The sequence below is a fragment of the Zingiber officinale genome, chromosome 1B, assembly GCF_018446385.1.
Source record: "Zingiber officinale cultivar Zhangliang chromosome 1B, Zo_v1.1, whole genome shotgun sequence".
In the NCBI taxonomy this organism is placed as follows: Eukaryota; Viridiplantae; Streptophyta; class Magnoliopsida; order Zingiberales; family Zingiberaceae; genus Zingiber; species Zingiber officinale.
In genome coordinates, this window is record NC_055986.1 from 37,865,138 (window position 1) to 37,889,628 (window position 24,491).

Here is a 24,491-nt window from a genome sequence, read left to right on the forward strand (position 1 = left end):
CAGAACTCTAGAAAATACGATAAGTGGAAGAAGATGAGAGGGGCGAGGGGCTACTCTTATTATTGGAAGAGGACAGTAGTTAATGCTGTATTTTTTACTTGCTGGAGAAGAGAAAGGAGAAGAAAAGAAAACTCCTTTTCTTCGAAAGAGGAGAGGAAAAAAAACTACAGGTTTATAATTGTTGAAAAAGAGAATAAGAAAATAAGAAAGAAGACCAAAGAAAAAAATAAAGAGAGAGATGAATCAAAGTACGACGGTGGTGTATGATACAGCGGGGATACAACGTGTTTAGTTAAAAAAAGGTAGAGAAAAAAATAGAAAGAGAGAGTTTCTTCCAAAATATCTTAATTTATTTTAAATCAATCGAACCTGTTTAAACCTTAAAATTGGTTTAATCATAACTCGACCAAATTAACTACAAATCAATCCCGATTTGAATCAATGCAATCCTTATATCTGCATCTACTTATTGGATTTAATTTGAATTCGATCCAATTTTAATTTAACGTCCTCATTTTGTATTGTACAATTAGTTCATCCGTTTATTATTATATATTTTATTTTTAAAATTTAATTCTTAACCATTCAACTGGTGATATATATTTTTTAAAAGTTGTATCAATAGATAGCTTGGGTGAAGAGTTTTTTTTTAAATATATGATCAATTTTAATTATTTTTATAACGAACTGTGGTAAATTAGTTAGTCAAAAAACGTTGAGATATAATAATATTTTTTTAAAAAAAAAATCTCAGAGGACAATCACATCCCGTCCCAACATCGCTATGCTCTTACCCATCAGGTATATTCGGAAACACAATAATAATACATTGACGATCAATTCCCACAATCGTGTATTCCTATAAAATCGTCCCATGTCGAAGTCAATACTCTATCTGTGTTTTTCCCGCATGTGGATACTTTCGGACCGCTAAGTACAAGTTTCATCCAATGGAAGATCTCACGTTGTCCAGTAGGGGAACTTACTGTAGCCTCTGACGCAGTCCCGCCTTACCGCTATGACAAGTCCGGGAAAAAACATAAGATTTAATATATCGAAAATGCTGCCACATTGGCCAAGTAATTATTTGGAAAGATTAAATTCACCGGAGAGGAGATCCTCTAGATTATTTTTTTGTGATCCAGATGTTCTTTTTTCATGTATTGATAGGTCCTCGTCTTTTCGGATTGATCTAGTGGCTAGCGCATGAGGTGCTACCATCAATAAGATTTGGGGTTCAAATCTCGATAAAGTCGAGGTAAATGCCTCCCTTATGTGCTAGTCACTATTCTAAAGGCTAGTAGCCGCCCGTGATTTATTTCCTTTGTGTTGACCCTCAGACAAATTGACGAGGACATTGGGACAAACATATTCATCTTTTACCATTAATATATTGATAGGTCCCCACCTATTTAAAAATAAGTGGGAGCATGCATCCAACACATGCAAAGAAAGATTATCTGGACAGCAAAAACAGTCCAGAGGATACACCGACACATAACGAATGGGCAAAGATATACCAACACATCACGAATGGGCAAAAGAACAAACACGTATCTCTAATTCCCTCTCCCATCTCATCATCTTGCTAAACACCTCACCTCAGTCCACGTCCTTCATCTCTCTTCTTTTCTTCGGTTAATTTGCACCCATATTTCTCCCTCGGTAAGACATTTGGTTAGGGGAGTTCACCGGAGACGAAATCCAGTCGCAATGCGGGTGGCAGTGGTTGGTGCGGGGATCAGCGGGCTGGCGGCAGCCTACACGCTAGTAAAGGCCGGCGTGGAGGTGGTGCTGTACGAGAAGGAAGACTACTTAGGTGGCCACGCAAAAACTGTTTCTGTGGATGGTCTCCTCCTCGACCTCGGCTTTATGGTTTTCAATCGGGTAACCAGATGTGAATTGATCATGTTAATTTTTCATTTATAATCCAAGTGTCGTTCAGAATTTTCCGAACTCCAAGATATTTGTCCTATTTAGAATTTAAACTTTAGTCCTCTTATTGTTTCTCACAATCATAAACTTAATTTAGTCCCATTTGTTTCACTTCCCTGGGAAGTGTTTTTTTTAATAGTAAATTTGGTCTTATGGTGATGATATGTCTAAATCTTACTTTTGCCTTCGTTTTTTTTTTTTAATAAAAATTATCATTTTGAGAATTTATAGGTGACGTATCCCAACATGATGGAGCTGTTTGAGAGCCTCGGCGTGGAGATGGAGAAGTCGGATATGTCATTCGCTGTAAGCTTAGATGACGGCAAAGGATATGAATGGGGAAGTCGCAACGGCTTCTCCAGCTTATTTGCACAAAAGGCCAATATTTTTAATCCCTACTTTTGGCAAATGATTCGAGAAATTTTCAAATTCAAGGCCGACGTCCTCGGGTAACCTTAATTTCAACTTTTTCTAGTGTGAGATTTTTTTTTTTAAAGAAGTTTTCAAATTCAAGGCCAACGTCCTCGGGTAACCTTAATTTCAACTTTTTCTAGTGTGAGATTTTTTTTTTTTTAACTGTTCTTCAATGTCTTTGAACAACCACCTACTAATTAATCCTGAAAGGTACCTTGAGGAGCTCGACAACAATCCAGATAAGGACCATAGTGAGACACTAGAGCACTTCATCAGATCGCATGGTTATTCTGAGTTGTTTCAGAAGGGTTATCTTGTGAGATTCACGATATTGATTTATTTAGTTCGACAAGACTTTAATTTATTCTTCGTTCTTTTTTCCTTTTCTGATGCTATTATATTGAGTGGTATTTGATATGTATATTATTTGATGTTTCAGATTCCAGTCTGTGCCTCTATCTGGTCATGCCCCTCCGAGGGAGTATTGCGTTTCTCTGCATATTCTGTTCTTTCCTTCTGCCGCAATCACCACCTTCTTCAGGTCAATATCCTTTTGTGACTCTTGCCGTTGTTAATTATGAAGTAATGCATTGCCACATTTTCATTCTTCTTATTTAGCACTTTATTTGAACAGACTATTTTTGGTGCTTTGTAACTGTATAAGTTGCATGTTACATGCTTAGTGATGTATCTTCTGTGTTGTCAAAAGTTTTGTTGTTTGCTAGAGCTTATTCAACTTAGCATCCTTGTTTCTCCATTTCCCTTCTCCCTTATTCTGATCTCTCTAATGCTTCCATTCACATTTCAGCTATTCGGCCGTCCACAGTGGCTCACTGTCAAGTCACGTTCACAGTGCTACGTCGACAAGGTATTGCCTCTCCCCGAGTGTTTGAACTCATTCTTTGTAAACTTTTGACTCAAAGTTGATGCTTATTATAAGTAGATAAGAGAAGAATTGGAGAGCAGATCATGTACTATCAGAACAAGGTGTGCTGTGGAATCAGTTTTTAGTACTGATGCAGGTAAACAACTTTTAGTTACCTAATCAATGATCATTGATATTTATATCGATAAACTTAAAGGTTTAACATTGCCTTGGAACAAAATCTTAATGTACTATTAGAACACAATGAGCAGATCATGTTTTTTTTTCTTTTTTTCTTTTTGGGAAACTACAATAACTCATTATGCAAGTTGAATTTCTGGTGCACATTTTAGTTAGTTCCTGAAAATGCCTTTTTGGCAGGATGCTGTGTGATAGGAGAAGATTGTTCCAAAGATATATATGATGGATGCATAATTAGCACTCATGCGCCGAATGCTTTAAAGTTATTGGGAGAGCAAGCAACATCTGAGGAAGCAAGGATACTTGGTGCTTTTCAATATGTATATAGGTATGCTGATATATATGCACAGTTTTTTTTTTTTTTTTGAGAAGTGCAAGAAAGCCATTCGAATCATAGAAGCCCATGAATTTTAAGAATTGGATGTTCATGTGATAACTATTAGCTGAATGTCTAGGATCTTAGTTCTAGGACAACTGATAGCTTCGAATCTAGGTGATTTTTTTTTTTCAAATGGTGCCCTGAGATCTCAATTTTTCTCACAGTGTTCGGTGATATGTTTTCGAACAAACGACATACCTTTTCTCACCTCTAGTTCTTTCTTCCAAAAATAGCCCAACAAGTAATACTGATTCAAAATTTTTTTTTAAGGAACTAAAGGAACTTTAAATCACAAAATAAGACTCATATATTGCAATACAACTTCTTGTCCTTTTGACATCGAGAATTCTATTTAATTTCATCTTTAATTTATTACTGAGAAATAAGACTGACATTCATATCTCCTTAGGATTTAGTGATCAATCATCTTGCACACAAATTTTTGCTCGGAATTTGGAGATATATGGTCTTCTCGGATAAAAATGTTAGCAAGTGCAAACTTGAGGGGAACTTCACATTTCTTCTTGCTCAAACTCAATTACATACATATCCTTGCAAAATTTTAGTTTTCTCACCCTCTCGACTGATTGGAGTCTTCGATTTCTCAATGCACAGTGACATTTATCTTCATCATGACAAAAGTTTCATGCCACAAAACCCAGCGGCATGGAGTGCTTGGAACTTTCTTGGGACAACACAACACGGTGTGTGTCTTACATATTGGTTAAATGTGTTACAGGTCAGTGCTTTATTTTTGTCTTAGCAACTGGCCAGACATGATTAGTTTAACATCATGAATTCTTTAACATTGATTTTAGCTTCTAGTCAAAAGGAGTTTTTGGATTATAACTACTGTATTCTGTTGTAAAATAAACTTTGGTTTTAGCCTCTAGCCGAAAGGAGTTACTAACTATAATCTATTCTATTGTAAAATAAACTTTGGTTTTATCCTATTGCCGAAAGGAGTTACTAACTAATCGCTATATTTTACAGAACCTACATTCAACTAAACTACCATTTCTTGTAACTCTGAACCCCAAACGTGTCCCAAAACATAGCTTACTTAAATGGTGCACCAGCCATCCTTTCCCATCTGTTGCAGCCTCAAAAGCTTCCTTAAAGCTAGAAAATATACAAGGGAAAAGACGAATATGGTTCTCTGGAGCATACCAAGGTATAATGCAACTGTACTTAAAGCAAAAACATGAATCTTTTGCTCATTTACTTCATTAACCTCTAATTTTAACTTTTGCTCAGAGACCTTAATATTGTGAGTGTGTGTGTTGTGATTGCAGGTTATGGCTTTCATGAGGATGGACTGAAGGTAATTGAGCTATTTTTTGTATTTGAATTTCACTCTATCAGTTCGTTCTAAAGGTAGAATGAAGCATATTCTATGTTCACTAGATGATAAATGAAATGCCGAATATCATTGATTATGATCATTCTACACTCTACAGGCTGGGGTTGCTGTTGCAAACAATGTGCTTAATAATGACATTGTTCTATTGAGAAACCCAAAACGCATGGTACCGTCACTGATGGAATGTGGAGCGAGATTTCTTGTGACTAGATTTCTTGCGAATTACATTGCAACTGGTTGTGTAACGTAAGTGCATAGATTTGCTTGCTTATTAAGATCCATCATTAGTAAATATTGGAAAAGATCAATTGCTTAACCGATGTGTACGAAGAGTTGTTAGATTGCTAGGAAGTAACACATACAACAAGTAATATGATAATGATGAAAATGCTAAGATGGATATATCGAATTACTAGAAAGGTAAAAAAAATATTAATACTTTAGAGTAAGTTAGGTGTAACTTTAATACACCACCAACAACAATAACCAAGCTTTTATTCCACTAGGTGTATCTTTAATAAATGAAAAAAAAAATGCAAGAAGAAATATGTTGAGATACCATGGTTATGTTCAAGAACGACCAATAAACTCTATAATCAAAATGGTTTAATTAATTTGAACATTCATTGTTATATAGCCTTGTAAATAGTTCAATAGAGGAATAAGCTTCATGTAAGCTACTCCAAAATAGTTTGAAAAATAGTTTGAACGAACACAATATGATGAAGACGATGATGATAATGTGTCAAAAAAGAATTCTTGTTGATGCTTTTAAATAGAAAATTTGATATTAGTTTAAAAGAGTAGTTAATACTTTTCTAAAATGAGATAGTAAATTGACATGGTCAGCAATATTCTTATTAAAAGACGAGGATCACAATTATAACTATTAACATGAAGAGACTAAATCACTTTACATTGACATTTGAGTTTTTCATCTACTTTGTAGCTTTTTTGTCTCTGTAGTCTTTAATCACACAAGTTCCATTAGTTACAACATTAATTTTGTCTAAGAATTTAATTAGCAAAGTAATAAATGGTTTTCTATAAATCAGGATGCAAGCAATTGAGATGAATATCGTTTGCATGAGCTTGTCCAAAAACTATCCAGTGACCGCTAGTTTAGACATCACTTGCAGTTTTTTTTACCCCATTTATATCATAATTGCAGATTGCTAGAAGAAGGTGGCAACATCTACATCCTCGAAGGAGCAACAACGAACAATACCAAGAAGGCTATTCTTAGAGTTCATAATCCATTGTTTTATTGGAAGGTTCAGTTTTCTCTATAATCATTTGCGTTATCTTGAATAAAATCCTAGTTTAAAGATCAATTAAAAATTCCTTGTTTCGCTGCATGTGCCAAAACCTTACTTATGATATACCTTGACAGATTGCTACTGAGGTTGATATAGGTCTTGCAGATGCTTATATAAATGGGTACTTTTCATTTGTTGATAAAGAAAATGGTCTTCTGGATCTGTTTTTGGTAAATTAACAAATGGCCAAGTTAAAATATTAAACACAGTTTGTTGCCACTAGCATTTTTTGTTAATTTTTTTGTATGTTTTCTAGGTTCTTATTGCCAACAGAGATCTGAGAAATTCCCATGGGAAGAGTCTAAGGTTTCTCCATGCACTGCTTTGTTGTTAGTTTGCTGAATATACTACTGTCAATATGTACTAAGATGCTGACTTTGTTTGCTTCCACTAATTAAACTTTTTCTCTCGACAAAATGATCAGAGGTTGGTGGACACCATTACTTGTGACAGCAGGAGTTTCATCAGCAAGATACTTTTTTCGGCACACTTTGAGACAAAACACTATAACACAAGCACGCCGTAACATCTCTAATCATTACGATCTGGTTAGACTTCAGTATACTTTGCTACACTCATCATAAAGTATTTCATATCTGAAACTCTATTAAGTGAGTTTTTAGCATGTTCAGTGTATTCACCTTACTTTCATTGCTTTAGTTTGTTTGGTAACTGGATGTATTGTTTGCAAAGTCGGTTAACATGTAAATATGGTTAGTATAAACTGCCCATTTACTTAAATAGAATCTTCTATTACACGAGAATGATTACGAACTAACAATGTTCTTATCTATTTGAGTCTAATATTGGAATTAACTTCATTTGTGACAGAGCAATGGATTTTTTAATCTGTTCTTGGATGAGACAATGACTTATTCCTCTGCCATTTTCAAGGTTCGAACTACTGTCATATTTGTCTAACAAGTTTTACATACAATTGTTATTCCTTCAATAGAATCTAAAATTTCTTCCCAAAATTTTGTAGACACAAAATGAAGACTTGAAAACAGCACAGCTCCGCAAGATCTCTCTTTTAATTAAAAAGGTGAGCATATTGTTGGAGTTTTTTTGTGTTTCTTGTTTCATTGTTAACACATCCCTTATTTTCTTCATTAATATCAAGGCCCAAGTTGAGGGGAAGCATGAGGTTTTGGAGATTGGTTGTGGTTGGGGAAGTTTAGCAATCGAGGTTGTAAAGCAAACTGGCTGCAGATATACAGGAATCACCTTATCTCAGGAGCAACTAACATTTGCCAAAAGAAGAGCTAAAGAAGCAGGACTTGAGGTTTGTATTCTTCAGAAACTTATATAGTCCGTCAGAATTGTTTAAGCTGAATTGTTATATTAGATACTCCTCCCTTTTGTTTGGACCAATCTTACTCTCAGGACTGCACTAATTTCATATTGATGGACTATCGTCAACTTCCAAAGTATCACAAATACGACCGAATCATCTCATGGTATTGTTAACTATAACTCACAACTTTTTTGATCTTAGTATTTGGTAGTTCTATACTGATAGTAGTTACAGTGAGATGATTGAAGCAGTAGGCCACGAATATATAGATGACTTCTTCAGTTGTTGCGAGTCACTTTTATCTACAGATGGCATATTGGTCCTCCAGGTTTGTTCCATTAGTTACTATTTTCACTTTCTCTTTGATTGCCTCGGTATTAATTTACATCTTGTATTACTTCTTTTTTCTGTTCCATGCATCTTCTATGTTAAACACTTAAAAAAGAATTCGAATAGTTGAATGATATATGTGTGGAGGTTAAACACCCAAGTAATCTCACCAGTCAAAGTCTAATGAGTTTGATTTTGCATACCTTGCAGTTCATATCGATTCCAGATCAACGCTACGATGAATACAGGAGAAGCTCTGACTTCATCAAGGAGTACATCTTTCCTGGAGGATGCCTTCCTTCTCTGAACAGGATAACAACAGGGATGGCTACTTCGTCTAAACTATGGTGACAACCAAAATAAACTTGTACATGCATATTGTGATTTACTTATTCTTTTTGGTCCTCATGTGTGTGCTCACCTTGTAGCATTGAGCACATCGAGAATATTGGCATTCATTACTATCAGACACTCATATGCTGGAGGAACAATTTACTTGCAAACAAGGAGTAAGTGTCTATTTTATATGGATGCCTAACACAGATGATAGAACATTAGTAATAATAGAAAACATAAACAGAAATATAATCCTAAGGAATCAAGAGATTAAACAATACATTTCTTCTGTCTCTTTTTTTTTTGCTTATTGTTTGATATAATTTCTTGACGTTTGAATTTTCAGCAAAATTATCGCCTTAGGATTTGATGAGAAGTTTGTGCGTACCTGGGAGTATTATTTCGTCTACTGTGCCGCTGGTTTCAAGTCATGCACGCTTGAAGATTATCAGGTATTTGAAATCATATATAAACAATGAAAAAAAAAATTTAAAGTGAATCAGTTTGATTCGATATATGGCTGATGCTGGTTTATGTTTGAGCGATGCAGATTGTGTTCTCTCGTCCCGGTAATATTGGAGCTTTTGGGGAACCTTTCAAAAAACAAGACGATTTGCTCGCTCGTTTGCCCCCGTCAATCAATCATGGTAACTGAGGAGGTAGATGGATGGAGGAGTGAGTTAAACGGGATGCAGGGAGTTTCTCCCTGCCAGTTCCACGGTTCAATCCCTCGACCAGCAAACCACCATCCAGCTACCACCTGAGCCATTGGGGGCTTTTGGGGAACCCTTCAAGCTCGCCCATTGAGTTCATTAGTTTCTCTTTTTTTTTACCTCCTTACTTTTGGATATTGTCGATCACATTCTTTGCCTGATGATTTTGGCTTTTAATAAGTGGATCGAGTCATTGATGGGTAGCTATCGACAATCCAACATGGTTCCAACTACTTATTAATTATGTTTAAAAAATTGTTATAACTAACATACACGGGCTGCAATAGACTCTGAAAAGATGTTAGTTAAGAACGAGCAACTTTAACCCTCAAATCTAATGAAATATTTATCAGTATATATAGATATATAGAGTAACCTTTTAGGAAAAAGGTTTCCACCATAGTTTACAAATAAACAAATTATCTGCGATAACTCTCGATCCTTTTCAAACAGAGAAAGCAGAACTTGACCCTTCTTCGAATGCCCACCCTTCATCCTTGGGCCTGATCTTCCCCTTCCCCGTTGTAAAACTCCCCCATTGCTACCTCCATCCATCCATCCATCATCCCTCTCTGACAGTGTACTGCAACTTCACTGCAGGGCTGCAAGCGCACTGTGGTAGCAGAGGAACGGAGACCAATCGTGACGGAGGCTTCTTGAGTGGGATGGTTGAGGCCGCGGGATCAGTCGGCGAGCTTGAAGGCGAGGTATGCAGCATAGGTTGTTTTACCAGCTCGGCCACTCTGCAAACTTGACAAAGTAGGGGACGGTGACTGGTGAAGCCAAATGCATTTCAAAGTCATGACCTTTACATACTTAATCTGTTTAATCTGATTAATAACAGTTTCCGTATTCTTATAAATATTTGTTTTTGTTTCTCCTTTCAAATTTAAAATTTATTTTCTAAGAAATAGAAAAGAAATCCAACATATTTAATAATTTAACAAATGAAGTTTTTTTTTATTTTAATAGATTTATACATATAATCTTAATTTTGTAATGAATCTAGCAGCTTTACCCACTACAGTATATATTTGATTAAAAATATTTTAAATTTTATAACAATTAAATAATATATTAATATTTAAACTGATTTAAAATTCTTCAAAATTATCATATAGTCTATTGGATTCATATTTATGCTAGTTTTATTATAATTTAAAGTGCATATTTAAAACATCCAAAATTCATACTAAATAATTTAGAATCAATCCAATTGGAAATTATAAGAAAAGAAAACAAGTGATTAGAATTAGTTCTAGAATTGATGAAACTTAATTTTACAAATTTGACCATGTGTCTAATTATCTGTTAATCGTTAATGCTATCGAGTTTTACAGTTTAATTCTTCAATTTATGTCATTGACATTGTTGCCTTTTTTTTAAGGTTTGGCTTAGATGCTTTAAATCAATCAATTTAACAAGTTTGACTAATCCTTACACTGGCATTAACATTGACATTATCAGGCAGGTTGTTGGAGGTTATTGGTCGGGAATTGTCAGAGGTTGAGGCCAAGTTTCTGGATGTCTCAGATGGGAAATCGCTAGATGAATGCTGAGTACTCAAGATAATAAGACTCCGAATAGATTTTCCGAACACTGTAGCTTTGGGGGTTGTTGTAGCATCTCGAGTATTGTAGATTTGCCGGTACTATAACATCTCGAATACTGTAACTTTACGCGTACGGTAGAATCGAGAATCTGAATGGGGAACCGTAGGAAGAAGGACAGGCGCTAGCGGATGACTCCATATATTATGATCAGGTAATGTCAACACAAAAAGCAATCCAAGATAATAATAAAAAAAGCTTAACATGTTTGGATAATAACGACAAAAATAAATGTTCAAAATAGTAATTATAAATTGATTTCAAATTTACTATATTTGGGATGCAATCACGATCATATTTGTTGTTATTTTTACAATGACGTAAGATCAGGTATTATATTTTATCATCATGTTTATCATAATATTTTATATATATTATCTTGATAAGATATATATAAATAAATTTTATAGGCATAATAATATAATGATCCATAAAGAAAGCACTTCTTTTTCTTTTCTCTTCGTTTTCCTACGTTTTCAACCACGTATGCAGCGTAGGTTATTTAGCGAGTCAGCATCTTGCTTTGGATGTGGCCGCGGATCTCCGGCAAGCGTACGCTTTCCAGCTCGGCCACCTCTGCAAACCTGACAAATATGGGAAGGTGACAGATGAAGCAGAAGCATGGAAGTCTCTATTCAGATCAATCCTTATCAAAATTAATTATTAAAATGCATTCCATGGTCATGATCTTTACATGCTTAATCTGTTTAATCAGATTAATAACATTTTCCTATTTTTAATAGAAAAAAAATCCAACTAAACTTAATATTTTAACAAATTAAGGTTTGTTATAATTTAATGGTAGAAAAAGAGAAAAGTGAAGTACGAATTGCCTTATTCATGATTTCTATTAAATCCCTCTATTTATACGATAGGTAGAGTGGTATAAAAATAGAAGATTATAATGATTCATCAATTGATAATTAAATTAAATTAAATTAATCATCTATTATAATACTTCCCCTTGGATGATTGATGAAGAATCCAACGCTGTCTCGTTAAAACCTTATCAATGAAACCCAGTGGAAAAAATCTGAACGAAGGAAAAAAGAGTACAACAGCAAATATTTCTCCGGATTTCAATCACTGAAGATATGTTAATTGATGCATCCCTATCTCATGCATCAATTTCTTGAATATCGATGTCGGTAATGCTTTTGTAAATAAATTAGCTGCATTATCGTTAGAACGAATTTACTGGACATCAATATCACATTTCTTCTAAAGTTCATGTGTGTAAAAAAATTTAGTGAAATATATTTTGTTCTATCCCGTTTAATATAGCCTCCCCTTAGTTATGTAATGCAAGTGACATTATCTTCAAATATAGTCAGACTATCTTTGGTTGTTGTTAGTTTGCATGATTCTTAAACATATAGCATCATGGATCTCAATCAATTGCATTCTTGACTTCATGCATTGCAATAATTTCAAAGTGATTTGATGATGTCGTTGTTAAAATTTATTTTGATGATTTTCATGATATAGCAGTGCCTCCTCTTATAACACATAACCTATTTGGGATCTAACTTTATGTGAATATGAAAGATAACCTACATCTGTATATCCTCCTAAAGTTGAGTTTGATCTTATCGAATAAAATAACCTCATGTCAGTTGTACTACGTAGATAACGAAATATGGGTTTTACACCATTCCAATGTCTTTGGATTGTAGAAGAGCTATATCTTGTTAGAAGGTTAACAAAAAATATAATATTTGGGCGAGTTCAATTGGCGAGATATGATAATACACCAATTGCACTAAGATATGACACTTCTGAGCCAATGATGTTTTCTTCATTTTCGAGTGGATGAAAAGGATCTTTCTTGACATCAAGTGATCAAACAACTATTGGTAAAAGCAATGGATGTGATTTATTTATATAAAAATGTTTTAGTATCTTTTTGTGTATGAGAACAGAAGAATAGATATTCTTTCTAGTAAATATTTTCAATCCAAGATAAAATTTTATATTTCTTAAATCTTTCATCTCAAATTCAATTTTTAAATAATTGGTAGTGTTGTTGAACTCTTCAGGTGCAAGATTTAGATCATCAATATATACTGTCACAATTGCAAAATTTTATTCTATCCTATTTTAAAAATGTACAGACAAATAACATTATTTGTATAACATTTTTGTAATAAGTATTCATTTAGGTAATTGTACCACATGCACTTTGATTGCCTTAATCCATATAACGATTTTTACAACTTTATTGAGAACATGATCTTGGGTAGGGATGACAATGGGATGGGTTCGAGTAGCCAATCCCAGAACCCGCCCTGCCAGAAAAAAATGAACCTGAACTCGGACCCGCCCCACCTACTTTTTCAACTCGTCCCACCCCGAACCAGCTCAAAGCTTGACGGGTTCGAGGCAGGTTGGATCCCCCAACCCGCTATATATATATATATATATATATATATTATACAGGGCGGGTTCAGGGGGAGGGGGTTCATTGAAACCCGTAACCCGCCCGAACTAGCTTCTAAATCCGATCAACAGGTTTAAACTTACCTCGAATAGGGCGTGTTTAATACGGAGCCAAGTTTAAACCTGATCCATTGTCATCCCTAATCTTGGGGGTTGCATCATTTGCTTCTGGCTTTTTGAATCCTTTAGGGATTTTCATGTATATATCACTATCAAATGAAGCATATAGATATCCAGTGACCATATCCATAAGTTGCATGTCTAATACAACCAAATTAAATAAGAATCAGAAAGTAGTGACATCTATCATAGGTGAATATGTTTCTTCATAATCGATTTCAGGTCTCTATGAGAAAACTTGGATTACAAGTTGGCTTTATATCTCATAATTTCACCCTTTTCATTCTTTTTTCATACAAGCACCCATTTGTATCCTATTGGGATTACATCTTTAGGTGTTCGGACTACATACCCAAAGATTTTATGCTACTCTATAGATTCTAATTCAACTTGCATAGCCGTCATCCATTTTGGCCAATCATTTATTTCTTTACAATCTTTGATAGATTGTGGTTCGAGATTTTCATCACCTTGCACGATGTCAAGTGTCATATTGAGGTCGAAAAAATCATCAATGACTATATTGTTTCGATCCCATATTTTACAAGATATCAAATAATTTATTGAGATCTCGTTGTTTTCATATAACTATGATTCTTCAGGAATAACATTATCCATACCTAATTCATTGATTTCTCTTACTGTATCATCTGAAATTATTTTTTTTCTAGATATTTTGATTTTTTTTTCCTTTTCTTGTACCTTTCTTTTCGAGGTACAATGTCTTTTGAGTCAATTGCTCGACCATGCTTCTGGTGTATTCTTGATACATTTGCAAGTAGATTAATAGATGGTCCTATAGGGGCTTTGATTTTTACTAGAGTATTCTCGACTTGTATGTGTGACATTACCACATTTTTTGAATTAACAAAAGCATTGGGCAATTCATTTGAAATTCTATGCAAGTGAATGATTTTTTTTCCACTTCTTGCCCACATCAATTCTTGTGAAGATCAAAATGAGATAATGTGTTTCCATTCCAACGAATTTTTCATTGTTCTTCAAGATACAACTTTACTCCCCCAACTTTTGAAAATTTATTTCATCAAAGTGGCAATATGCAAATCTTGCAATAAATAAGTCATCTATTAAAGGATTCAAATATCTAATAATGGATAATGAATCATATCCCATGTAAATCCCAGGTCTACATTGTAGACCAATTTTGGTTTGTCGTGTAGGTAGGATAGGGACATGTATTGCACAACTAAATACTCGAAGATGGAAAACATCAGGTTTTCGACCATAGGCAAGTTGTAATGGTGAGTATGGTGATAATTAGTTGGTCTTACATAAATCAATGATGCAACATCTATTATGGCATGACCTTAAGCAAAGGATGAGAATTTTGTTTTCATGAGTTGTGGTCTAGCAATTAATTGAAACTGTAATAAATGATTTTGCTAGGCCATTGACATACAATAGTCATCAAATGCTTGTGACTTAAATTTAGAGCATTATCAAGCAAATTACTTTTTTTTTATGAAAGGTAAATTATATATCATCAAGAAAAAGGTACAATCAAACATGTATCCAAAGATAACCATTCGTTTCCGATGAAGTATTAGATCCGATTAGTTATCTAAGATATGAAAACCATGTACATGCATATGAACTCTCACGGTACTGACCTTACAAAATCTACTCTCACGGTACTAATCTCACAAAATCAATCACTATCAAACCAAAAGTTAGAGTACCAACACATATGTCGGACCACGAAACTCAAAAACTAACCAATATGTCGAGAAGTCGTATGGGGGCCTCTGAAATGTCCGTCTTGCCACTGCACACATAGCCACCAAATCAAATCTCGAGTCACAGACCATGGCATGCTCATCCACTATCCTTAATTTGCATGTCATCCATCCAACTACCAACACATCTATGCAGTCATTAGCGATGCAAGTCTCTAACGGTAGTAGGACATAAGTGAAGGTGCCACTAATCATATCTTAGTGCATCTCTAAGTATATCTCTGAACCTCTCTATATGTCAGCCCAAGAGCCCCTAATCCCATCAATCTGTATGTTCATCCTCATCCTAGCACAGTTATCCATGTATCATGGATGCAAGTCTCTAATGATAATAGGAGGTAAGTGAAGGCGCCACTGATCATATGTCGATGCATCTCGAGGTATGCCTCTAATCCTCTTTGTATGTTAGCCCAAGCACCTATAATCCTATCAATCTATATGTCCACCCTCTTATCACTTTTAGCAAGTGGTTAGCTATCAACGGATTTAACGTGTCTTTACAGAGAGCCATTTCTTATAGACTAGATAGATCTTTCTGGTGGATCTATTCACCCTCTTAGGCTTTTTGACAAATCTTCAACCATTAATAGATTTGGAAAGTTTTTACTTTAGCCATTTTCTATGGACTAGATATATCATTAAGATGGATATATTCACCATCCTCACTCATGCACCCCAAAACAACCAAGTGTGTATACTCACCCCTCACACCTCACAAGTATGTTGGCCTCCCCTCAAAATAAAACTGGGAAACCTCTCTCTAAGCCCTATCAAATGTACAATCACTCCACATAAACAAAAATGTGGGATCCTCTCTCTAATACAAAGTATGGCCCCACCTCACAAAATCAAAAGTAAAACCCGATTGTTAAAACTAAGACTAAAGTATGATCCCACCTCACGAAAACTAGATTGCGGGATCTCTCCCTCAACTCCATCGAAGCAAATAAGATGCTCCAAAGTAGCTCCCTCCCAAACTGATGTGGCTCCAGTGGAATCTCCTAAGGAGTGTGACCAGTAGCTTGACTCCAAAAGAAGGCTCCAAGGTAGTGCTCCATCTAAGACAGCACAACATTTTTCCCCTTTATTCTAATTTTTTTCCCAATTTTTTCTCCTTTTTCCCTAACTTTTTCTCTTTTTTTTTTTTCCATTCAGGTTTGGTGAAACACCAAATCGGAATATATATCCAAAGTGTGATATACATGGGTTTGAATTTTCCGAAATACAATCTCACCCTCAAATCCCTCTCTCTCAAATCTCAATGATTGCGAGCCTGCCAAACATAATGTATCATGCAACTATATGTTGGTGCAACCTTAGGTCAAGGTTGACCTGGTTGACCAGACTCGAGTTGACTTGACTCGAGTTGTGTTTTGATGTTTGACGAGTTATGTTTGACAATGTTTGACGTGAACAGAAAAGTTGTATCTTGATGTTTTACAAGGATACAAGCTTGGGAGATTGTGGGTGCAACCCGTTGGTCAAGGTTGACCTGGTTGACCCGAGGTGAGTTGACTTGGCACGGGAAAAGTCCAAGTATGGAGACTTGGCACGGAGAAGTCCAAGTATGGAAGCTTGGCACATGGGAAGTCGGAGAGGGCTCGGTAGCTCGTTCTCCGGACTGTGGTCAGAGAGGGCTCGGGAGCTCGTTCTCTGGACCGGATGGAAGTCGGAGAGGGCTCGGTAGCTCGTTCTCCGAACTGTGGTCAGAGAGGGCTCGGTAGCTCGTTCTCTGGACCAGATGTGGAAAGTCCTGGTGAGTGAAGCCAGGCAGACGGATAAGTCCTGGTGAGTGAAGCTAGGCAATGTGAAAGTCCTGGTGAGTAAAGCCAGACAGTGGGAAAGTCCTGGTGAGTGAAGCCAGGCAGTTGGAAAGTCCTGGTGAGTGAAGCCGGACAGATTGGAAATCCTGGTGAGTGAAGCCAGGTGAAAACCCTAGTGAGTGAAGCTAGGTGAAAGTCCTGGTGAGTGAAGCCGGGCGAGAGAAAATCCAGATGGATCAAGGGTGATCGGACATCTGGTGTTGAGAAGATCAAGTAGGTCAAGGGAGTGACCGGATACTTGACACGAAGAGAAAAGTCTAAGTGGGTCAAAGGGATTGACCGGACACTTGGTGGGGAGTCTTAGCAGGTCAAGGGAGTGACCGGATGCTAAGCATGATGTACCAACAAGTCAAGGTTGACCGGATGTTGGTTTGGAAGGTTTGGGACTTGGTTTGGCAAAAACCAAGCTCTGGATCGATCTGGTGACCGATCCAGTGATACGGCTGATCGGTCTGGTGACCGATCAGTAATCAAACAGAATGCTTCTATGGATTATCTGATCGGTCTGAAGACCGATCAGGAAGCAAACAGAAGAGAAGAAGGAGAAAGGCTGATCGGTCCAAGGGACCGATTAGACTCCTCCTGGACCGATCAGGACATAGCCTGATCGGTCCAGGCTTATACTGATCAGTCCCCAAGACCGATCAGGGATAGTGTGGACTGATCAGGTTGGAGCCTAATCGGTCCAGCATTAGCCGTTGTGACACAACGGCTAGATTCCTCTCTGTGTCTTCTTTGTCTTCTTCACAGGTGCAGGTGCAGATAAATACTGAGGTCGAGGGCCTCTACAGGGACTCTTCTTCCTGGTTCCTTCTGTACTTACTGAGCTTTGGTGAGCTCCTTGTTCTTGAAGCTTCGCGTGAGCTTCCCTGCTGGTTTTCTAGCTGAGCTTGGATCCGAGAAGTTGATGCTTCATCAGGATTCCAGTCGACAACGAGAAGGCAAGCAAAGGGTTTTACATTTCGATTGTTCTTGTTTGCTTTCTCTTCTGTTGTACTCCTTATTGCTGTTGCAAAGATATTGTGGCGAGGTTTCTCCACCCATAAGGAGTTTATATTAGCCGATTTTCCGGGGACTCATCCACCAACGGATTGATAGGCTTCGTCCACCTTACGGACACGCCGAGGAGTAGGAGTTTCATCTCCGAACCTCGTTACATCGTCGAGTTCGAGTTTGAGGTTTGATCTTTCCCTTTTGCGTTTCTATTTAGTTGTTTCCGCTGCGCTAACCCTAATCGTAGGAAGAAACGAAAGAATTTGGGGCGGCTATTCACCCCCCCTCTCTAGCCGTGATCATCGATCCTAACAAGTGGTATCAGAGCGAGGTCGCTCTTCGTTGGATCAACACCCGGGGGAGCACGAGCTAGAGAATGGAGTTATTTGGAGAAGACGTCACAATTCCACCTTTCTACGATCGCGACGACTTCACGTTTTGGAAGGTAAGAATGAAGTACTTTCTTATGACTAACCTAGAAAATTGGAGGTGTGTGCAATTAGGTTTTACTCCTCCATTGGATAAAGAAGGAGAACTTTTGGAGAAGAAGAAGTGGACGAAGGAGCAAATCCATCAATCAACCATCAATGATGAGGTAACAAAAATCATTGAATTTTCTTTACCTAATGATGTTTTGTGTAGGATAGGTGGATATAATGATGCCAAGGAGTTGTGGAACAACTTGGCCAAGCTCCATGAGGGAAGCTCCATTTCAAGTCATGAAGAGGAGTCAAGTGAGCCAAGTAGCTCACATCATGGAGGAGAGGAATTAGAAGTTTAGGGCCACTCAACATCTAAAGAAGAAGAGGAGGAGAGTTCTTCTTCAAGTTCGGAGCAAGAAGAAGAAGCTTCTACCTCCGGAAGGGATGAAGAAGAGAGCTCACATCCATCCTCAACCCTAGGTAACTCAAGCCATTTAATTTCAAATAAATTACACATAATGTGTTTTGAGTGTAGGGAATTTGGGCATTACAAGAGTAAATGTCCAAAGAGGGTTAGGAAGACTCCACCGGCGCCAAAGATCAAGGAAGCCGGAGTCCCGATACGCAAGAGCAAGGAGCACGTGGTGTGCTTTCAATGCAAGCGAAGGGGACATTATCGGAGCCAATGTCCGAGGGGGAGGCAACCTCACAAGGACAAGAAGACGAGCACATCGATAGGGGGAGCTAAGGCAAACCCTAAGGTAATCTCTAAGGCACATTATTGCAATAATAATAAGACACATGCTAGTAGCCTTATTGCTATTGTTAATAATGGTAAGCATGATAACATTAGAAATCGATACACATGCTTAGGTGCCAAACATGTGAGCCTAGATAAGGATAACACTAGGAAAGTCAACCCTAGAATTAACCCATCTAAGGCTAAGGAAAACCTAGGTAGGAATCCCAAAACAACTAGACACATGCCTAGGAATACCTCAAAGAAAAATGAAAAATTAAAAATTGAGGTATTAGAGAAGGAGAATCAAGTCTTGAGGTCAAGACTTGATACTTTGGAAAAGGCTCTTAAGAACTTGGAGAAGTCATCTCTAGGGTTTAAGGGTCAAAAACCAATGTCCAAGGACAAGAAAGGTTTGGGTCACAAACCTAAGTCCCAAGTGGTCAAGCCCACTTATCATAATGTTCCATTCGATTATGGAACAAAATCTAGGGCTAGGAAGACCATCACCAAGGTCACAAGGGGAGTCACCCCTAGAGTGGATCTTGATGAGTCCCAAATGACCAAGGCTTTAAAGCCCAGGAGGGTCATTAGGAGGGTTGCTAGGGAAGTCATCCCTAGTGAATATTTAGTGAACCCAATGAGCTCCAATAGGTATTGGGTTCCTAAGAGCGTGATTCCATCACGCTAGATGGTTTAGGGTGTGTCGACCTTACTTGAATAGGTAGTTAACCTAATCATGGCAAAAGGTGGCACTTTGAGAATTTTCAAGGTGTAATCAAGCCTTGAAAATGAAAGTGAAAATTATTCCTAAGGTGATTAGGATGTGCCAATCAAATTTGAGGAGTTGTCTAGAGTCAATCTAATTGGCACATAGTGATCTAAAAATCTTTTGTATTTGATTTTAGGTCTATTACACTTAGGAATATAGAATTTATGGCAAAATGATCAAAATTATCAAAAATGGCAACTAAGGCTAGAATTAGGTATTTTTTATACCTTTATATGCTATTTTCCATGTATTGTTTGCCATATGCCATGTCATGACATCATATTTAATCTATGATAATTTGAAATGTCATGATAATGCTTAGGTTATTTATATGTCATGCTTTATTTAAGTTTCATACTTTATGCCATGACATCATGACATTGGCACATGTTTCCATTTATGATACAATTATATGCCATGTCATCATCTTGTGCATTAATGATCAATTAACTTGATTTAAGGATAAGAAACACAATTTGATATGGAGATCAAATTGTTGTTTAGGAAAATGCATGAGAACTTATAATAAGATAACCTAAACCCGTATCTCACATCAAAATTGACTTGGATGTGTTTGATACACCTTAGATGTGTGTGAGATATTAGGATGATGAGTTAGGAACAAGGTGCATAGTTCTTGTACCTAGATGAGCCTAATTCAAAATTGGGGATCATAGGGAAAGCTTGTGTACAAGTCATGTACATTTAGCCCAAAGATTGTGGTCCTAAATTAAAGGGTTTAAAATCATTTCAAAATTGATTTGAAAAACCTTGATGAAGCTTTTCTAGTGATAGCATTCATCATTGAACAAGGTGATACAAAGATAAGTTAACTTTGAGCTATTTCAAAGACTTGTGAACTTTATATCAAGATTGAAAAATGGAAGTTATTTTCATAGAAAACTATTTTTCCATGATAGTATATGTTATGAGGAGTGTATCCTCAAAATTTTACAATTTTTAGAATTTTCTGTGATTTTCTAGAGGTTTCTGAATTTCGGGAGAAGAAATCAGAGTTGTGGACCGATCAGAGGGGATTCTGATCGGTCCAGGGGTGTCTAGATCGGTCACCGTGACCGATCCAGGGAATCCCTGATCGGTCTGGTGACCGATCAGAGCGTGCCAGTTTCGACTGTGCTGTCTGAAATTTCTGAAATTTCAGCAATGAAGTTGGTGTTTTGGATTTCTAAGGTTTGAAACTCTCCAAGACATTGTTGGTGCAATGGTTAAGGGGGAGTTGATCTTTAGGGGGAGTTTTACCTATTAGTCAAGGGGAGTTGACTTTTAGGGGGAGTTTTTACTCCTAAAAGACTTAAGTGATATGGGATTATCACTAAGTTAATTGTTGACTCTAGTATCAAGGGGGAAATTAAGGGTTTCAATGAAAGGTATGAGACCTTCATTAGAAAGAAACTCTTGACCTTGATTCACTCTTTTTGATGTGTGTCAAAAAGGGGGAGAGTGTAGGTTTGAGGAGAATGGAGAATGTCTAAAGAATGTTCAGGGAAGAATATTGGAAAACCCAAGTTAGGTTATCGGGTTAACCTAACTTGATTATGGGTTTGATTATGGGTTTTGTCAAACATCAAAAAGGAGGAGATTGTTGGTGCAACCTTAGGTCAAGGTTGACCTGGTTGACCAGACTCGAGTTGACTTGACTCGAGTTGTATTTTGATGTTTGACGAGTTATGTTTGACAATGTTTGACGTGAACAGAAAAGTTGTATCTTGATGTTTTACAAGGATACAAGCTTGGGAGATTGTGGGTGCAACCCGTTGGTCAAGGTTGACCTGGTTGATCCGAGGTGAGTTGACTTGGCACGGGAAAAGTCCAAGTATGGAGACTTGGCACGGAGAAGTCCAAGTATGGAAGCTTGACACATGGGAAGTCGGAGAGGGCTCGGTAGCTCGTTCTCCGGACTGTGGTCAGAGAGGGCTCGGGAGCTCCTTCTCTGGACCGGATGGAAGTCGGAGAGGGCTCTTAGCTCGTTCTCCGAACCCGTGGTCGAGAGGCTCGAGCTCTTCTCCGGACCGGATGTGGAAAGTCCCGGTGAGTGAAGCCAGGCAGACGGAAGTCCTGTGAAGCCAGGCGGTGGAAAGTCCTGGTGAGTAAAGCCAGGGGGAAAGTCCCGGTGAGTGAAGCTGGCAGTTGGAAAGTCCTGGTGAGTGAAGCCAAGGGGAAAGTCCCGGTGAGTAAAGTCAGGAAAGTCCTGGTGAGTGAAGCCAGTTGGAAAGTCCCGGTGAGTGAAACCAGGCAGATTGGAAATCCTAGTGAGTGAAGCGGTGAAAACCCTAGTGAGTGAAGCTAGGTGAAAGTCCCGTGAGTGAAGCCGAGGAAAATCCAGATGGATCAAGGGTGATCGGACATCTGGTGTTGAGAAGATCAAGTAGGTCAAGGGAGTGACCGGATACTTGACACGAAGAGAAAAGTCCAAGTGAGTCAAAGGGATTGACCGGACACTTGGTGGGGAGTCTTAGCAGGTCAAGGGAGTGACCGGATGCTAAGCATGATGTACCAACAGGTCAAGGTTGACCGGATGTTGGTTTGGAAGGTTTGGGACTTGGTTTGGCAAAAACCAAGCTCTGGATCGATCTGGTGACCGATCCAGTGATACGGCTGATCGGTCTGGTGACCGATCAGTAATCAAACAGAATGCTTCTGTGGATTATCTGATCGGTCTGAAGACCGATCAGGAAGCAAACAGAAGAGAAGAAGGAGAAAGGCTGATCGGTCCAAGGGACCGATCAGACTCCTCCTGGACCGATCAGGACATAGCCTGATCGGTCCAGGCTTATCCTGATCGGTCCCCAAGACCGATCAGGGATAGTGTGGACCGATCAAGTTGGAGCCTGATCGGTCCAGCATTAGCCGTTGTGACACAACGGCTAGATTCCTCTCTGTGTCTTCTTCACAGGTGCAGGTGCAGATAAATACTGAGGTCGAGGGCCTCTACAGGGACTCTTCTTCCTGGTTCCTTCTGTACTTACTGAGCTTTGGTGAGCTCCTTGTTCTTGAAGCTTCGCGTGAGCTTCCCTGCTGGTTTTCTAGCTGAGCTTGGATCCGAGAAGTTGATGCTTCATCAGGATTCCAGTCGACAACGAGAAGGCAAGCAAAGGGTTTTACATTTCGATTGTTCTTGTTTGCTTTCTCTTCTGTTGTACTCCTTATTGCTGTTGCAAAGATATTGTGGCGAGGTTTCTCCACCCATAAGGAGTTTATATTAGCCAGTTTTCCGGGGACTCATCCACAGACGGATTGATAAGCTTCGTCCACCTTACGGACACGCCGAGGAGTAGGAGTTTCATCTCCGAACCTCGTTACATCGTCGAGTTCGAGTTTGAGGTTTGATCTTTCCCTTTTGCGTTTCTATTTAGTTGTTTCCGCTGCGCTAACCCTAATCGTAGGAAGAAACGAAAGAATTTGGGGCGGCTATTCACCCCCCCCTCTCTAGCCGTGATCATCGATCCTAACACTATAGTAGTATGATGTGCTCACATCAACAAACTACTCCCTTGATAGTGGCGTGCAAATACCCTTAGCATCCTCCATAGGTAGTCATCTCATGTGTCATGTGCAGCCATAGTCTGACACGTGTTGGTTAGTCCTAGGAAAATGAACCGGTTCCACTGTACAATTTTTTTTTTACAAGTGTCGAACCTTTCCTTAAATAACCTATTGTGTTATTTAGAAGTTAAATTAGGAATCGCAGACGGAACTTAACATCATTGATTCCAAATTTAACTTATCTGTTCTTAATGGTTTAGATTTGAATCGCAAGCGGAACTTAACACTATTGATTCAAATCCACCTATGTTATTAATTCCATTAAATATTAATTTCCAAAATTGGCTTCCAGGACTGCATGGCGAGTCTTCTTGGATATGGGAGCAACCACCACTTCCTAGTCAAAGCCTTTTAAGGAAAGCTAATATTTAATTTCCTTAAATAACTCTAGGTTAACCAAAAGGAACAATCGAATCACAAATTCGAAAAAGAAAAAAATACAAACTCGAAAAATAAATTCGACAAACTAGATCTAATTGCCTCTTGTATTTAGAATTCTTACAAAGAAAATAACTAGTATGATGTGGAAGAAAACTACTAGTTATACCTTCTCTTTGTAAGCTAATGACCTCAAGATCTTCTGCTGTATTCCTCGCCTTGGACGTCGTGTGGGCGACGATCCTCCAAGATGAACACCACTCAAAAGCTTCTTCATCTTCTTCTAAAATCCGGCCACCACCACCACCAAGGAGAAGAGTGAAAAAAGGAAAAGAGAAGGTGAGAGGGAGAGGGCCGGCCACTTGAGGTTCTCCAAGCAAGAGAATAAGAATTGTGTCTCATGAAGCCTCCTTACCCATTCTTTTATATTAGTTGCCCAAGACAAATAAGGGAAGAATTTTTACAAAAAATAAAAATCTTCCTCTAGCTTTTCCTTTTCCCTTTTAATTTTCCTTTTCTTTCCTCTTGATTGAATCAATCACCAAATTAATTAGATGATGATTTATTTTTATAATTGACCGGCCCCTTGCTTGGGCTCCAAGCAAGGTGGCCGACCACCACATCAAGAATAAGGAAATATATTTTTTAAAATTTTACAAGAAGAAAACCTCTTATAAAATTTACAAGCTCTCTTTCCTAAAGTAGGAGTTAAAAAGGGAAAG

The 24,491-nt window shown here is 37.8% G+C and overlaps 1 protein-coding gene across 1 annotated transcript; it reads left to right on the forward strand.

Moving 5' to 3' along the window:
- Positions 1–1,541: 1,541 nt before the first annotated feature.
- Positions 1,542–9,332, forward strand: LOC122055113. Its single transcript, XM_042616503.1, has 24 exons — positions 1,542–1,887; positions 2,167–2,384; positions 2,560–2,665; positions 2,789–2,890; positions 3,158–3,217; positions 3,293–3,371; positions 3,596–3,743; positions 4,410–4,533; positions 4,788–4,968; positions 5,090–5,118; positions 5,255–5,403; positions 6,329–6,431; positions 6,551–6,646; positions 6,733–6,782; positions 6,901–7,024; positions 7,308–7,370; positions 7,462–7,521; positions 7,600–7,761; positions 7,863–7,936; positions 8,008–8,101; positions 8,314–8,450; positions 8,532–8,612; positions 8,786–8,891; positions 8,990–9,332. The coding sequence occupies exons 1-24, from the start codon at positions 1,714–1,716 to the stop codon at positions 9,092–9,094; spliced, it is 2,625 nt and encodes an 874-aa protein (XP_042472437.1). The 5' UTR covers positions 1,542–1,713; the 3' UTR covers positions 9,095–9,332.
- Positions 9,333–24,491: the final 15,159 nt, after the last annotated feature.